Source organism: Orcinus orca, chromosome 7, assembly GCF_937001465.1.
Source record: "Orcinus orca chromosome 7, mOrcOrc1.1, whole genome shotgun sequence".
NCBI classification, from domain to species: domain Eukaryota; kingdom Metazoa; phylum Chordata; class Mammalia; order Artiodactyla; family Delphinidae; genus Orcinus; species Orcinus orca.
This window is the reverse complement of record NC_064565.1, coordinates 102052087-102069530: the sequence shown is the minus strand read 5'-3', so window position 1 is coordinate 102069530 and position 17444 is coordinate 102052087. Positions and strand designations below refer to the sequence as shown.

General features: G+C 46.2%; 1 protein-coding gene across 5 annotated transcripts in view; it reads left to right on the top strand.

Annotated features, from left to right (window-relative positions):
* NHEJ1 (non-homologous end joining factor 1) overlaps positions 1–12992 on the top strand; it is a 76863-nt gene extending 63871 nt beyond the window's left edge. For 3 of the 5 annotated variants that reach the window (XM_049712616.1, XM_004262701.4, XM_004262702.3), the window contains 3 exons: positions 11206–11323; positions 11888–12006; positions 12476–12992. In XM_049712616.1, the coding sequence (XP_049568573.1) occupies positions 11206–11323; positions 11888–12006; positions 12476–12550 (312 nt within the window). In that variant the 3' untranslated portion in view covers positions 12551–12992. The remainder of the gene's footprint in view (positions 1–11205; positions 11324–11887; positions 12007–12475) is intronic. The other 2 variants (XM_033427396.2, XM_033427400.2) reach the window with 2 other exon arrangements.
* Positions 12993–17444: the final 4452 nt, after the last annotated feature.

Here is a 17444-nt window from a genome sequence, read left to right as displayed (position 1 = left end):
ATGGATCATATAATAACTCTATGTTTAACTTTCGGAGGAACTGCCAAATTGTTTTTCTTCTATTAATAAACTTTTAAAGTCAAAGTATAAGATGCATACAGAAAAGTGCCCCTATCATAAGCATACAGCCTGAAGAATTACAAAATGAACATAGCTGTGTAATCAGAACCCAGATCAAGAACTAGAAAATTTCCAGTACTCAGTACCTACTGCCTCCAAAGGGTCACCGTCCTGACTTTTAATATGATAGATTAATTTTGCCTGCTTTGCATTTCGTATAAGTAGAATTATATGGTATGTACTCTTTTGTGTCTGACTTCTTTCACTCAACAAAATTTTTATGAAATTCATCCATGTTAGTTGTACTTTGTTAATTTTCATTTCTGTATAATATTTTATTGTAAGACTATTCCACAATTTATTTACCCATTTGTGTTGGATGCTTCATAGTTATGCATATGTTTAGATTTTGTAGATACTGCCAAACGGTTTTCCAAAACGACTGTATCAATTTATACTCATACAAGCAGTATATGAGAGTTCTGGTTGTACCACATCCTTGTCAACACTTGTGTTATCTGCCTTTTCTTTTTAGCCATTATAGTGAATATGTAGTGGTATCCTACTGTGGCTTTTTAACTCCCCCAGTGACTAATGAGGTTCTGTACATTTTCATGTAATTATTGATCACTTAACTATGACCGAGCATTTTGTCAATTTTCTGCTGGGTTATTTGTCTTTTTCTTATTGATTTTTCAGAGTTCTTCAAATATTCTGAAAATGAGTCCTTTGTTGGTTATATGTATCGCAAATATTTTCTCCCACTTTATAGCTTGCTTTTTTGCTCTCTTATTTGTATCTGTTTTTTTTTTTTTTTTAGCTGTATGCAGGCCTCTCACTGCTGTGGCCTCTCCTGTTGTGGAGCACAGGCTCCAGACGCGCAGGCTCAGCGGCCACGGCTCACGGGCCCAGCCGTTCCGCAGCATGTGGGATCTTCCTGGACCGGGGCATTACCCCGTGTCCCCTGCGTTGGCAGGCAGACTCTCAACCACTGCGCCACCAGGGAAGCCCTTATTTGTATCTTTTGATGAACAGAAGTTCCTAACTTTGATGTAGTCCAATTTATCAATCTTTTCCTTTATGAATGTCCTGTTAAGAAATCTTTGCCTACCTAAGGTCATGAAGATCAGGCCCTTATCATGAGCATGTGTGTGTGTGTGTGTGTGTGTGTGTGTGTGTGTGTGTGTGTGTGTTACGTGGGGTGGAGAGGACAGGAAGGGCGGGGGCGAGGAGCCCATGAGATCACAGCCGCCGTGGGCTGTGTTCCCAGCTGTCAAGCGTGTAATGGGGAGTGAAAGAGAATCCCTTTGGTGGTAGAGGTCCTACAGATAATACTGCCGGGTCCTCTAAATCACCTCTGTGCCCTACAGACCCAGTTGACTGTCCTCTCTTCTCCACTGATACAGGGAAAAAGTGAAGTATGTGCTCCTGTGTCGTGCTCATGGCCTGGGGCAGGGATCACAAGCTTTCGGAGTCAGATGCCTGCTGTATTGTTGTGATTTTCTTTTTGTCCTTAAACCTGAGGCTCTTTTCTTTTTGGTTTTTACCTCCTTGTTTCATTTCCACCTGGAGAAAGGATGGTGAGGTGGCTGACTTTGAGAGAGGGGCTAAACTATCCTTCAGACTGGTTGTCCCCGATGGGCTGGTTGGCACCCCCTCCCTGAGCCAGAGCTGACAGGAGCTGCTTGTTCTTCCTGGAGAAGGAGTGGGAGTAGAAAAAGAAGGAATGAGAGTTGCTACTGCACTTTCTGAGGGGCTCTGAGGATTCCTTCCCCCCCAGGAAACCACTTGCGTCCCCCCAGCCCCTTTGCTGCTTGTTAGTTAGAAAGCCGTGGTTTGTGCTGGCGCTGGGTGGGGCTTCGGGGACAGTGTAGGCTCTGGCCCTCCGGAGGGGAGGGGGTGCTTGCAAGCGAGCAGAGGGTCACCGCTCAGGCTGTACCATTTGCTTGTCACCTTGAGAAGTTCCACCTTGTCTAGCAAAACCTCCTTTCAGAGGCAGCCACCACAAAGGGCTCTTATGAGAGCGGCGGCCCCTGCCCCCACCTTCACTTCCACTCCCTTTACCATTATTTTTCTTTTGGGGCAGAGCTGAGGGGCCTTCCTGCTATGACTTTGAGGGGCTTATTTTAAAAGGAGATTTAGAGTCTAGAGCCTCCCCATACCAGAGATTCATTTTTCTGATTTTCTAGTCCCGTTGGAGGACAGTCAAGGACTTAAGTAAGGCTCTCCTTCTCTGGAGGGCATTTTGTCTTTTCCCTCTATCAGTCTCTTGGGCTCTTTGGAGGTTTCAGAAGGAAGGCGAGAGAGCTACATTCTAGTACCACTAGGTCTCAGACCAGGGACCATCCTCCTTCTGGGGAGTGGGAGCTGGGGGATAGGAGGGAGAAATGGCTGTCTCAGTGGGTGACTTTACGAGGAGATACAGTGAAGTGGTTCAAGTGTACGTTCTGGAGTTCAGCTTCCTGGGCCTTCTGCTGCCCCATTCTGCAACTTTCTAGCTGTGGCCTTAGTCAAGTTTCATAACCTCTCTGAGCCTTTGTTTTCCCCTGTATAAACTGAGAATGATTTTAGTGCCTACCTGGTAGGCTTACTGTGGATATTAATTGAGATGATGGATTAAAATGCTTAGCCTAGTACCTAGTACACTGAAAGCATTCCAAAATGTTCATCTTACTAATATTATTCAAGCCTTCTGTTTGGACCTCCCTTTATAGTCTTTCTTCCCATCTCCCTTCTCTTCTGACTGTGCACTTCAGGGAGCTACCTAGGCCTCAAGCAGAACCAGAAAAATCTGGACTTTATCTCAAACTGTTTTGAGCTCTGCACGTATTTTATCTCGGCTGCATTTCCAGCACTGTGAGGGACAGTGAGGCAGCAAAATTATCCCATTTTGAAGGGCAGACCACGGAGAAGGTGCTGTAATGGTTTAACCGGATTGCATGAATGCATTCTTGGATAGGTGAGTATATGCACGCATCCATTCTCCCACCTAGTTTTAAAAGTGGGGAGGGCTGAGGTAGACTGTAATTAATTTGCAAGGTCTCAAACACAAGATTAAGTTCAGGTCTGTTTGTGTTTTTTCCCCTAGTAGAGCCCAGTGCTGAGTGGGTGGGTGCTCAGGAACCAGAGGCCAAAGGGAGAGCATGGTGAGGTCAGCCGCGGCAGGGCACAATGGTCAGGGTGGGCCTCGTGTGACACAGACCCAACAAAGCCAAGCCAGACGAAACACAGGAGCAGGTCAGCTGTCTCGTCGGCTTCACATACGATCTCAAGGGCAGCGCGCCTCGTATCCTTAGAGCGCCGGGTCTCTCCCAAATCACCAGGGTTTGTGATCAGTGAACTGAGGGAATTCAGAGGCGTATTCTGTGAGGGACAACACAGAGGGACCCCTTGGGCTTAGATCTTGCCTGAAACACCTCATCCAAGTGAGCTGCTGTGGAAAAATTTCAAGGGAGGCGAAGGGAGAGTGAGCTGGTCGTCTTTTGAAAACCTGGACATCACCACCACATCTCTTTTCTCTGTCCTATTAATGTTTTTTTTTTTCCCTCTCAAACTCTGAAGAAGCTGTGAGATTAATCCCATCAAAAACATACGACTGACTGTTTGAATGACATATCTGCAGGTCACGTTTTTCTACTTTCCAAATAGCCTTTACTGAGTGTATATTACTTTACAATGGAAACACCGTAGCAGAGCCTCTTGGCCAGGCCTCACTGGGGAGCAGGAAATGGCAGTGAGAAAGGGTTCCTGGTGGAATCATTGTTGGACTTCAGCTCAAGTTTTTCAGGGAGTAAGCTGTTTGTGCTTTGTGTGCTTCTGGAATAGGAAGTTTTACTCTCCACTATTATACCCACCACCTCCCAAAAAAGGAGGGTGAGGAGAAGGAAGGTGAAACCTTGGCTTCTTGGGTAGGTCCTGCACTTTGGGAGAGTAAAGGAGATATTTGAGAGGCAACAAGAGCATTTGAGGGGAGGTCAGGAGACATAATTTATAAGGAGCAGGCAACCTTTACATGTATTACCTCATATAATCCTTCTATCAGTCTCATAAAAGTAGGTATTGGTCTCCTCATTGTTCTGGTGAAGGGATAGAGGCTAAAAGAAGTCAGTAACATAGCTGCTAACTGGCAAAGCCAGAGTTTAAAGCCAGGACCTTGGTCCTTACTGGAGCCTGAGGATTGGGCTCGTGTGGCCATGGTGGACAGTGAACTACCCACAGGTTACTAGCTGGGTTTCTGTGACTGTATCTCCCTGACCTGGGCTTTGAGTAGTCACTGAATTTTTAGATCATATGCTTTGGGACGCAGTGGGAAAAGGTTAACATTTGGGTGAGACCCTGGTTTCTCTAAGTACTGGAGCTCATTAGGGCATTTCTTGAGCCTCCTTTGTCTTGCAAAGGGAGGGGACAGAGATTTCTTGGGTACTTATTCTACTCGCTTGTTTAATCCTCTCATGAACTCTATGATGTAGATATTGTTTGTCTCAGTCCCCCCTCCCCACCCCCCATATCTACCCAACCCTCCATCTCTTTTTTTCTCTTAAAATAGGATGTTGATTATACAGTAAATTGCCCAAAGTGTCACAGCTAGCAAATAGAAGACCTTAGGCACAGATCCGAGTCTTTGTGACTCTAGAGCCAGAACTTAAAGCTTGTTTCTACTTATCTTTTTTTTCTGAGACATTTTTCCCCCTAATTCCTAGACGGTTTTGTTTCGTCCTCTTTGAGTGAGAAGCCACTTATGGCTTCCTCTTTTTAAACTTTTTGATACTTCTCTTGGGCATTGGGTTCACGTTTCCCACTGAGTCTCCCTGTTTTCCTACCCAGGTTGAGTCTGTGTTGTCGACCCACGAGCCATTTCAAGTTATCTCTGATTTTATTTTAGGTTTCTGGATCATCCCTCTGTAACATCTGCCTTATGCCCTGGAGTAGAGATATCCTTGATCCTCTCAATGGATTCCATCCATTGATGGATTGATATCCAATCCACCAATGAATCCTATCGGCCATACCTTCAAATGTATCCAGAATCTGATCACTTATCACCACCTCCACTGTTGCCACCCAGGCCCAAGCTACTATCCTCTCCCGCTTGGTTATTGTAGCAGCCTCCTAACAGATCTACCCACTTGTCTTTCTACATTCAAAGTGATCTTTTTAAAATGTGTATCAGATCATTTCACTCTCCTCTTTATAAACTCCAGTGGCTTCCCATCTTACAGAATAAAAGATCATATGCTACATTATCTCACGATTTCAAATAAACACACAGACACATATCCACAGACCTGCTATGCTCTCCCTCTGATATAGGGTGATCATCTAGTTTATCATCCAAATTGGGACACTTATAAGAGAGAAAAGGAGCTCTACTAATAAACGACAACAAGCACAAACTGGGACTGACCCAGGCAAACTGGGAATCTGGTCACTTGATCTAGATAGCCAGTGGATCGTCCTGTTACTTTCCTTTAGGTCTTTTTAAAGTGTCATCTCTCAGTGAGGCCTTCTTTGACCTCTATTTAAAATTGCAACACATTCCTGCCCCATCCCGTAATCAGCCTGTGCTGATTTATTTTTCTTTCTGGTGTTAACACCATCTGATAGAGAATATGGTTTAATTAGCTATGTTTGTTGTTGACCTCCCCTCTCTAGAATGTAAACTTCAGGAGGGCGGGGAATTTTTTTTTTTTTTGCTGTACGAGGGCCTCTCACTGTTGTGACCTCTCCCGTTGCGGAGCACAGGCTCTGGACGTGCAGGCTCAGCGGCCATGGCTCACGGGCCCAGCCACTCGGCGGCATGTGGGATCTTCCCAGACCGGGGCATGAACCCGTGTCCCCTGCATCGGCAGGTGGACTCTCAACCATTGCACCACCAGGGAAGCCCGAGGGCAGGGAATTTTTATCTCTTTTGTTCAATATACTGTATCCCCAGCACCCACACCATCACGAACACTATAGGTAATCAGTAAATATTTGTCGAATGAATGGATGGTGTGGCGGGGGTGGAATTCTATTCTGAAGAGTCTTTCTCCTTGGAGTCCTCTTCCCAAACCAGTTTTCTTGTTCCTCCCTATTTATTTTGGTAAACCTTTGGTGATCTGAGACCTTAGAAGGGTTTTTCAGTATGCTTTTACCACAAAGAGGAGCTAATGATGAAGATTACCATGATTTCCTAACCTGACTTGGACCCTCTAGGGAGGGAAGTTTGTATCCAGTACAGCAGTTTACCACATTGCAAGAGGGAGGAGAGGATTCTTACCCTTGGGAAGTCACGTGTTGGGGGCCCTGCCCTGGCGGTTATGATATTGTGATGGTCAGTGTCAGGGCCTTGGGGCTGTGCCAGCTTCTGGGGCTGGTGCCAGAACCAAAGACCTACTCAGGGCTAGTGTTGGGGGCTCCAGTTTGCTCATTTCTCCCTTCTTTTCTGTCTTTTAAACCTGTATACTTGACCTGTGGGTCCATACTGAGTAGGGTGAGCAGTATATCCGGGTCCAGCCTTTCCTTACCCAGGATTCTAAAGGTTTCTTTTCTGAAGCAGCCTCAGGGGAAAGGAGGGATGAGATGGGGGTGGGGAGTGGGGGTAGGATCAGACCTTTCATTTCTAGTTGAAAGTGGCAGTTGGGATCGCTCCAACAGATCCTGTTGGGATCATGGGGCAGGAGGGGGTCTTAGAATTTTCAGACCACTGGGAGTGAGTTTTAGACTCAGTGAAGATGGGAATTATGGTTAAAGGAGGGGAGTTTGGGGCCTAGCAACCAAGATGGACTGCCATAGGGACAAGAAGGGGAAATAAAATGCCGTTTATGATTTCTGTAACTTTGGTTTTCCTAACGCTTCTGATGTGGCCGTATAGCAGGGGCCAAAGTCCTAGTGGACTGGAGGTGAGAGAGTAACAGAGCTGCTGGAGACAGGAGAGTGATGTAGCTCTTGTGGCTCTTAAAGGGTCACAGTACCAGCAGTAAGTAGTGAAGAGGTTCTAAATGTAGCAGAAAGCCTAGAAAGGGAAACCTTGAGGAAACTTCTGACTCCTCGAGGTTTTATCAGTAATAGTTTGATGCCAAGGAAGCCTTGGCAAGTAGTTGTATAGCAGAGAAGGCCACTTTGTGAAACAAAAGGGATTCCCACGGGCATATCCTTCATTCAGAAAACAAAGTCCTTTGCCATCTCGTGGATATGAATTTAGCCTTCCAGTCTCATTTCCCATGAGATCTGTCCACCTGTCCTGTCCTTTCACACCTTTGTGCTTCAAATACTTCCACCACATTCAAAGTCTAACCTTGCAAAGGCTTAACTCAATGTCACCACCTCTGAAGTGTTTTGCAGGACTCTCAGTGAGACTTTGTCCCTTCCTTGTTCTCTGGGTTCTTATTACCCTTTGTTTATAACTCTGTAATAGCATAATGCCTGGAAAACACACATACACACATACAGGTTCCTCCTTCTATCTGAAAGTAGAGCACTCCTATGAACCATTTCATAAGCTGAAATGGGGTAAAGTGAAGGAGAAATTACCTTTTTTCATAAAAGCGAAAATCTTTTTTGGATTTCTTCCAGTTAGCAAAAACAGGTACTAATGTAGGCTTTTCCTAAAAGCAAAGTGACATCAAGCAAATTTTCAAAAAGTGGGGGATACCTGCATCTGCCTCTGTCCCACGTATGACTGTAAACTCTTTGAGGCAGGGCCCCTGACTTATTTATCTTTTTTTTTTTTTAATTTATTTATTTTTGGCTGCATTGGGTCTTCATTGCTGTGTGCGGGCTTTCTCTAGTTGTGGCGAGCTGGGGCTACTCGTCATTGCGGCGCACGGGCTTTTCATTGTGGTGGCTTCTCTTGTTGCAGAGCACGGGCTCTAGGTGCGCGGGCTTCAGTATTTGTGGCTTGCGGGCTCTAGAGCACAGACCCAGTTAGTTGTGGCGCATGGGCTTAGTTGCTCTGAGGCATGTGGGATCTTCCCAGACCAGGGCTCAAACCAGTGTCCCCTGCATTGGCAGGCGGATTCTTAACCACTGCACCACCAGGGAAGCCCTGACTTATTTATCTTTATACTAACTCTGTCCTGTTCTGAGGAGGGAAGGACTGGTGCATCCACTTCCCCTCCCCCAGTCCTGTAGCACCTGGCACATGGTAGAATCTCAGTAACCTTTCTGCTGAGTAGAGTTGATTCTGGGTTAATCAGATGAACATATTATACAGTAGACTGACCTGGCTCTTCTTCCCCTCCCCATTCTGGGCAGTGACCCGCTTGTGGCTGGTACACCTTGCTCCTGGCTCAGGTGTACTTATAGCAGGGGGCACTGCTATTTGCTTTTCTTAGTCCTGACTCCAGCTTCTCCCTTTGATCTCTGCTGCCCGCCCCAGCTCGCCCCTACCATTGTCCTGCACAGGGAACTAGTATTTCTCCTTCCCAGGCTCAGGCCTCACCACCTGTCTTCCCTAGCATATTCTGAGAATGATACCCAAGGGATCAGTGATGATGGGGAACAGCGAGGACAGGATTAAGGGTATGGCCCTTCCGCCCTCTGAGAGTTCCAGATGGGGCCAGTTGCCTCCTTTATATCTGCTCATGTTTTCCTTGTCCCCTGAGGGAGCTTGTTTCTGAGCTGGATGGGTGCAGCTGATGATCTGTGACGCAGATGGTCTGTGATGCAGATGATCTGTGATGCAAGGAATTAAGGGCTGTAATCCTGGGGAAGGCTGTATTGCCCTTTAGACTAAAATTCTATGCTTCAGAGAAGTAAATAGGGTAGTTGTTATATGCGAGGGCCCTGAAGCCACATGGTCTGGATTCTGATCTTGTTCTACCACTTACCAGCTGTAACTGCCTCAGCAAGATGGGGTCATACTCATGCCAACCATAGTCCTTCATTCATACATAGTTATTGAGCATCCCCTGTGGGCCAGGTTGTTCTAGGTGCCAGGGAAATAGCAGTGAATAAGACAGGATGGGTTGATACCTTTAAATACTTAGAGCAGTGTCTAGCACATAGTAAATATGCAGGAAATGTACCAATATTCTCTTCCTAGTACTTTTCTGAGAATAGACAATCGGGTGGGATGACCTTTGGTAGCAGCTCCAGGACCAGATCTCCCTGAGAAGGGGAAGGATGGAGGAAGGGCTAAGATACAGGTTCTGGATTTGGACTTAGGTCCAGGACAGCAGTAGCTCCAGTGGCCTTTTATTTCTGGCACTTCATTTTGAGATTAAATACATGAACTGGCTAAAGGTCACCCTGGAAATTTTATGAGTCTGTTTAGTTCCATAGAAAGGGCAGGAGGAGATGACCCTGGACTGCCTAGATTCTGCCTGGCCCGTTTGTACAGACAGCGCAGTGCCTACCAAACCATGTGTGGGTGACCCTAAGAGAGGCCACACGTCGTGAGCAGTATGAAGGGAGATCCCAGAGACGTGAGATGTGAGGACGGAGAACAGCCGTTTGCCTCTCTGCTGTCAGGGCTCTCTGGCCATAGAGTAGAGGACCTTCTGCTGGAGGAGGTGGCTTGGGGGTTGGAGAGCTGAACTTAGGAAGGAGAGTGAGGTGAGATAGAGGTCCGTGGCCTGTTTCAGTTCATTCCTCAGGGAATGCTGCTGAGGAGGGCTGTTATACTCCTAGTGAGATTACTGCTGGAAGCAACGTCTGCACTCAAGGCTCCTGATTGATTGCGGTTTCCAGTGAAAGTCCAAGACTGATACAGTCTTTATGTGAGTAGGATTGGAGTAGAAATCGATGTTACATCTGCGGTTTCCAGTGAAAGTCCAAGACTGATACAGTCTTTATGTGAGTAGGGTTGGAGTAGAAATCTATGTTACATTTCTCGGGGATCAATAAGTTTTTCAGCTACCACCGTGCTCAGGGAAAGAGCTGTATAATCTTAACCATGGTTTCAGCAACTAGTTCACTGCTTCTCCCACTTTCTCTCTTCCATCCTTCTCCCACAGTGGGTTTTCAGAAATGAATGCCCTTATAGCACAGAGAGAGTGCCCTTGACATGAGATGTGGGCCAATCCAGGATTCCTGGGCTTGTTCCCATGTGAGCTGCTGGCCTGGCTTCCCTTGGAGAACCTGCTAACTTGGCTGGGAGCCATGGCGATTTGCATGCATAGGGACAGACGAAGTGGTTCTGGGCCCTTTCCAAGATTCTGAAGTACAGCCAGGTTTAGGTCCACTGGACACCATACTCTTTCATCTCATTTTTATTGCACTTTCTTAAGTCTTCAGCCGTTACTTAAACTCAGTTCAGCCAAGTGTATGAAACCTGAACTAGGCAAAGCATTTTGCTGTGGATATAAATCCACAGTTCATTCCATAATGAAGGAAACAGATAAATATAATATGATTGTAGCAGTGTTTCTCAATTTTTTTTTCATTATCACCTCCCTGAGGAACCTTTTAAGACATTTTTTCCTAATCATCCCCCCTCAGGAAATTTTAATACCATAGATAAACCAAAATTCTGTTTATGTGCAATTTGTGTATCTGTGCTTTATACTTTAAAAGAGTAAGATTTTTTTCATCCCCCAAGAGCAAATTTTCTCCCCACTTGGGGGAAATATCACCCCCAATGTGAGTTCATGGATTATAGTAAAGCACAATGTATAGTGTAGCAGGCAAGCCTCCAGAGCTTTGTAAACTTTGTTTCTCCCGTCTCCTTTGACTGACTGTCATAGCTCCATAATTTATTCTTGTCTCTCAGTCTGTCATTCCCATTTTGCTCTTTTTCCCCTTTCCTGGATTTCATCCTTTTTCTCTCTCCAGTGTAGAAGTTTAGGAGTGAATTTAATTAAAATAGTAATCTGTACAACTCAGGGACAATTTAGGGAAGATGATTTCGTAAAACAGTCCTCTAAGAGGTCATCCTTTTGGACAAAAGAACCTACAAACCTATGAGGTGTTCATGGGGAAACATAATAGACATAAGTATTGAAGGAAATAAAGATATTTGTTTGAGTTGCCTTTCAGAGGAGAAGACCTCCCAAGAGGTCTTTATATTGGTCCTAACAGGTTTGGATATGGATGTCCTATATTGGATCTAAGTTCTGTATATAAATTCTTTTAGGGTTGATGCCAGTTCTACCAGTGGGATATCAAGTTTCTTTTCTCTAGCAATACCATGTCACCAATGATAGCATCTCCTCTCCCCTGTAGAAACTACCAGAGGCATGCAGTGTTGGTGACGGAAAACGCTTTGTCACAAATCTACAGAGTCTGTATATGGCAGTCACCAGACAAGAGATCCAAGTGGGACAGAAGCTTCGAGGCACTGGTGAGTAGCTCCAGAGGTACCTGGTCTCCTGGGGTTAGAGTTAGGGTCTAGGTTTGTGCTGTTCAATATGGTAGCTCTAGCCAATAGTGACTATTTAAATTTAAATAAATAAAAATTAAATAAAATGAAAAATTCATCCCCTCATTTGCACATTTCAGGTGCTCAATAGCTACATGTGTCCAGTGGCTACCAGGTTGGACAGCTCAGATACAGAACATTTCCATCACTGCAGAAAGCTTTATGAGAACTGGTCTACATGCTGAGGAGAATTAGTGAGAGAACCAGGAAAAAAATTAGTCTCCCTACCTGAGACGTGGCAGGCAATACGTAGAAGAACAGTGAGCTGTTCTGGGTCAGGGAAACTCTTGTCCTACGTGGTTAACGTGGCCTGGAGAACCTTCATCATAGAAACAGCGCTTTCCAGAAGTTAGTTGGAAGTGGATTTGTGTCTGTTTACATATTAGTACCAAAGCCTGGCCTTTATCAGAATGCTTGGTAAATGCTAATGCCTTTCTGGTAAGAAGAAGGCAGTTATCACTATCTTCCCTTGATCTTTCTGATCAGAAGATCCCCAGACCTCAAGCAGTGCCTCCTCACAAGGAACTGATAGCCAACTTCTGAATCAGCCAGAAGAGCCGGACTCCTCAGCACCGTCCCTCCCAGTGCCTGAAAAAGAGCCCACAGTAAGTCGTGAGCAGCTTCCTAGACTGCATTTCAAGATTTGGGAGAGTCTGCACCTATAGCTCCCAAGCCAGTGGTCCCTGGAACTGTCACCTAGTTGACACTGCCTTAACAACACTGGGGCATATTTGCGACCAGGCATCTAAATTGTGGATTTCTGGATGGAGAGTCATGGTCTTTTGCATCTTCCCTTGCTGTCTCCTCTCTGCAGTTCTTCTGGATGATGGACCTTGACTCCTTTTTTGCCTTATCGCACTTGCGGTGATGGTCTATGAGGTTGTTCCCTAGGGGAGAAGTGATGTGCGTATCTCCCGCATAGAGTCTTATATCACATTCACTGCCTGACATGGACTTCAGAACTCCTGCATCAGCCACCCGTCTTAACCAGAGCCATGGGAGGAAGGAATTTCTTTTCCTAACTTAAGTGGAACTGTTTAAAACCTCTATTAACTTGGGTTCCTTTTTTTCTAGGTTACTTCAGGCCCTACGCAGAGACCTCAGCTGTTGAAGGTCAAGAGGAAGAAGCTAAGGGGGCTCTTCAGTTAACCTGTCACTGTCTCAACTGCTGAGGATGGACTCAGAGAGTAGTTTCCTAGTGTCACCTTGAAAGGAGGTCCTGTGACAGCAGCATCTCTGACACAGAGTTACACAGTCAGGGACTCCACTGTAAGGGCAAGATAACTGAAGTTCATGTTGACAGGCATGGATACTATCAACTGAGGGAATCCTGACTCCAACCCATCGGGCACTGGCCTTCCCTGTCCGAGTGGAAGCCAATCTCTGGGAATCCCATACCCTCCTTTCTTTTGGTGAAGGCTCTCTAGACCCAGGATCTACCATGGACTTTAGGTATATGGGGCAGGTCTGCAGAAAGGCACAGCATGCTTAGGAAGCCTTGTCTACCTTTCTTAAGAGTCCCTAGCCAGTCCCAGGTGTTCCACAGAGACCCTCTCCTCTCTTTAGCATGGAATAAAAAGCACTCACACTCCCCTGCTCTTGAGATTGCTTATCTGTGGAACACATACCAACTCACTTCACTTTACTGGGTCCCACCCCATTGTTGTCTCTGGATGAAGTCTAGGCCCTCGGTCTAATCCTTCAGGTTCTTCTTATACTTCTCTTCTGTGGCCTGTGCTAAGCCTCCAATCGGGAGCTTTGATCTTGAGACCTCTCTCCATGGTGGGCACAAGATAGCAGAACATATGGTTTCTGTGCTCTTTGGTCCAACTTGATATGGGTTTTTTTGGTCTATTTCCAAGGCATAGACAACAGGTTAATATGGGATTGAATATGGGATTGAAATTACAAAGAGCTCTGAGCCCTAGGGCCAAGTTAGTTTCCTGGAGTGGGAGAAAAAGGAATTTTATTTTCCCATCCTTCACTTCACTTCAAATAACATAGTAACTAGAAGAACTAGAAAAGATAGGATGACAGGGAACAGGAAATATGGCCAGAGGAGTTCTCTGGAACCAAAAGAATTGATGTATAGAATGAATAGCGCTTAGCAGGAAAATATGTAAAGACTGTATGAGATAGGCAGAATCTTAGTTAGAAAGTGAACTCTTTGGACAAATCTAGCAGGATTTGAGACTTCCCTGGCTGTCCAGTGGATAGGACTCGGTACTTTCACTGCTGTGGCCCCGGTCGGGGAACTAAGATTCCACAAGCTGCGTGGCATGGCCAAAAAAAAAAAAGAAGAAGATTTAGCAGAAGAGGATTCGCAGAGTTCCTTGGCCTTCTCTGCTAGGTTTTCCTCTATAGGTAAGACCATCTGAAACTACCTTGGAGAGACAGGAAGGAAAGTAGAACTCAGATATTCACTGGGAGCTGTTAGGTAGAGGCCTTTTCTGGTTCAGTTACTTACGATGGTCAAAGGCCTCCTCGTCCACATGTCCTTTCTGGCTGGGACTGGTGTGTCTGTCCCCATGTCAAGTCTTGAGGGAAAGAGGATGATCCAAGTAATTATAATAATGATTATAATAACGATAATAAACAGCTACCAGTTAATGTATACCAGGTACTCTAATAAGTGCCTGGCATTGAATCCTCACAGCATCATATGAAGAAGATACTGTTAACCCACTAGGAAATGGAGTCTTGAAGGGACTAAGTGACTTATCAGAGGTCACACAGCTAATAAGTAACAGCCAGAATTTGAACCCAGACAGCTGAGTTCTAAACTGCATTATTACATACATTACCGAAAACATTTTCCAGGAAGGATGTAACGTCCTTCTTTCTCCCGTGACACTGCCTCTTTTCAAAGAGGATGTTCTTTCTACTCCCTATTAGCTCTTCAAGGGAGGAGCCTTGGCGGACTCCAGGACTTACCACCAGGCCTTTTTACCTGCTGGCAGAGTCTGAGAGAGCTCCACCAGGGCTCATTCCCAGTTGCTGCTGATAACCTTCTTTACCCTCAGACCCAGTCTGTGCCCTGGTGGTGACTGTCATTGAAGTGAATTGGGAACTATGTAAAAACAATCTATCAGATGACTTACTTTGTTGTTTAGTTTCTCTTGGCATAATTTAGATGGCCAGATTTCAAGGTATGAGACCACGTGAAAAATGGAAAGACTTCCGCAGCAAGCTGGGGGAAAATAAGGGTTCTTTACCCTAGATAATCCTTCTGCCCTAAGAGCACAGTCTCAAGAGCAGGCATTTTTAATCAGAGAGGGATCAGGGGTTTTAGAATCCCCTAAAATTATAAGTAAAATCTTAACAGCATAATTTTTCTTTTCATGTTCTCAAAAGAATGTGTAACTTTTTAAAAAGGTTAAGTAAGAGTATGCCTCATGACCTCCCCGCCCACTGCCCCCTTTATCCCCAGAGGTTGCTGCCCCCATGGGGGTATTGCCCAAACACACCCTTAGAGAAACATTGCTCCCCAAGGCCCTGCCTCAGTCATTCTTGCTCTGAAGCTCTTGCCCCCCAAAGCAATGGGTGGTGTTTGAAAATCATTCATCCCAGGGCAACTCCAGGGAAATCCCTGCCTTGACAAATTGGCCTAGCCAGGCTGTATTCCAGCCCTGCCCCCTGGCTTGGGCCCCTCCCTGAGGCCCCCAGGCTGGCCCAGCCCCACTCCACATGCACATAAAAGGGTCGAATTCTCGTGGCTGCTCCATAAATTTTATTCCGTAAATATTAGTTTTCCCTGTGTTTAATAAAGCAGTGGCCCACCTCCCCGCCTACCCACCCGCTCCCCGGGGCTGGGGCTGGGGCCAGGGCTGGCTGGTGGGAGAAGGGACTCTTTCAATTGCTTTGGAGTATTTTTAGAAAAAAAAATAATATAAGGTGGTTTACAGCAGCAAGCCAGCAAACCAGGAGCAGGAGTAGGGACCTCGAGGAAGTTCCTGCAGGAACTTGACCTAAAAAGTAGAGAAATAGCGCCACCTAGGCTGCAAGGCCTACTTGGCCCTGCTGGTGGTTCACCCCTCCCCCACGGTCAGCCAGGAGAGGCCAGCTCTTTGCTGGGAGAGAAATCTTCATCCCTTAGCACTCCAGCTGGGCAGCACCTCCTCTCTTCAGGCCTCACCGAGGGCTTTCTCAGCAGCCCTGAGGGCAGAGCCCGAGCTGGGTCCTGGAAAACCCCACGAGGGTCATTCTCTGTTCTGTCACCAGTCATCCAATCTCCCAGATCAAGGAGTGTCTCCAAGGGGTAGTAAAATTATTGAAAAGGGAGGAAGGAGCTTCTAGTCTCTGCCCACTGAATCCTGAGGAACTAGCCCTGGAGTCCCTAGGGTGTAAAGTGGCAAAGAGTGAGATCTGAGCTCCTGTACTCTGGACTTGGAAAGAATCTGTTCCTGTTGGACCAAGATCCTTCCACGGGTCTGATACAGTTCACCTTCGGTGAGCACTTGGGGGAGGGAGAGATGCTCAAGTCTCCTGAATACTCAGCCCGCTGCTTCTTAATTTTATCCCGTGGTCCATTTGAACTCCCTTTTCTTGCGTTCCTGTTCACTTAAACCTCCCATTTTCTGAAGCCCTTACCTCCTCCTCCCTGGTCTGCTGGGAGATAGCAGGAGCCGGTGTGTCATTCTCTGTACAGAGATGGTGGGAGTGGGGATGGAAAAGCCCGTGCTTTTTCTCCTCGTCCTAGATTTGGTCTCGTTCTTGACATTGTCACCAGGGGCATTTCCTTCTTCCAATTATTCTGTCCTTCATTTCCTCCTGTTTACAAAGCTAAGGGGATTTGCTCCAGAGAGTATCGGGGAAACCTAAAATCCTCTTAATTACCCTTCCTCGTGATGTAGTAAGCTCACTTTATCTGTTCTGCCCACCTCCTCGCTATTTGTGCTGTTAATATAATCAGTGTTTATATACAGATTTCCTATGGGCTTTTTGTTTTCATCCTTACATTGGCATATACTCTGAGAACAGGGTCAGTTTTTAACGCTAAATCAAAAAATATCACTGTGTTGGGATTATACTACTAAAGGGTGCAACGTTATGTTCACTGGGTTTGCATGCAATCACGATATGCTTTTCTGAGCTCTTCCCAGAAGTATTTTTCTGTCTTCTAATTTTCCTGAAGAAGAAACTGTTCAAAAGGAGCAAGTGACATTCTACAAGGAAGCCACTAAACTCGGAGCTCAAGACCCTTGGTTCCTAGTCCCTGTCACCAACATGAGTAAATGCACGGACTCACAGAACTGTGGTGGATTCTGCTAGCACTTAGACACAGAGAGAAATGCCAGAAGAGAAGGGAGCCCACGCTCTGGAGAGAGGATTTCCCCTAGCTGCTGTGACCTCCTGGAAGCTGCTGCAGGGTATTCTTGTTGAGGGCTTCTTAATGCTCTCTTTTTCTTCCATGTTCTCTTGGACAGGGCTTCAGAAGATCCCACCCTGAGGGGAAACATTCAGAGAAGGGAGGGTGTGAGGTAGCTTGTCTGTCTGTGATGGGCGAGGGACCCTAGGGAATCCATCTCTACTTGAGGATCTAGAAGCCCATCTATCCTCCGTCTTCCATCCCAGAGCTATCAAGGAATACTTTTCTCCTGAGACTTGCATTTATGGTGGGCTTTAAGCTTCCCCTCAATTCTTGGGTCTCACTTTTCTACCCTGGCATATGGGAGGGCATGAGGTAGCACCAAAGCATTCTGGCAAAGGCTCAGTCTCTTCAAAGCTGTGAAATCCTACCTGCCCTCAGTTTCTCTGTCCTGGAACCCAACAGATTTTGCTGTGCTTTCCACACTCCTGGACCCTGTGAGTGAGCTCTAGCCTCTCAGCACCTAACTCTCATGGGTTCGTGAGAATCTGGGTCAGCCTAGGGAACCCGGAAGAAGCATTGGAAAACTCCAGGGTGTGGGGAGCACACAGCCATTGACTCACCTGGGAATATTGTGCCAGGTTACTCGTCCTGCCGGCGGCTGAGGGCCAGGAGTTAAAGGAGCATGCAGTGTCACACTCTTCCTCCCTCCCCTCACTTTGGGGTTAGAATTGG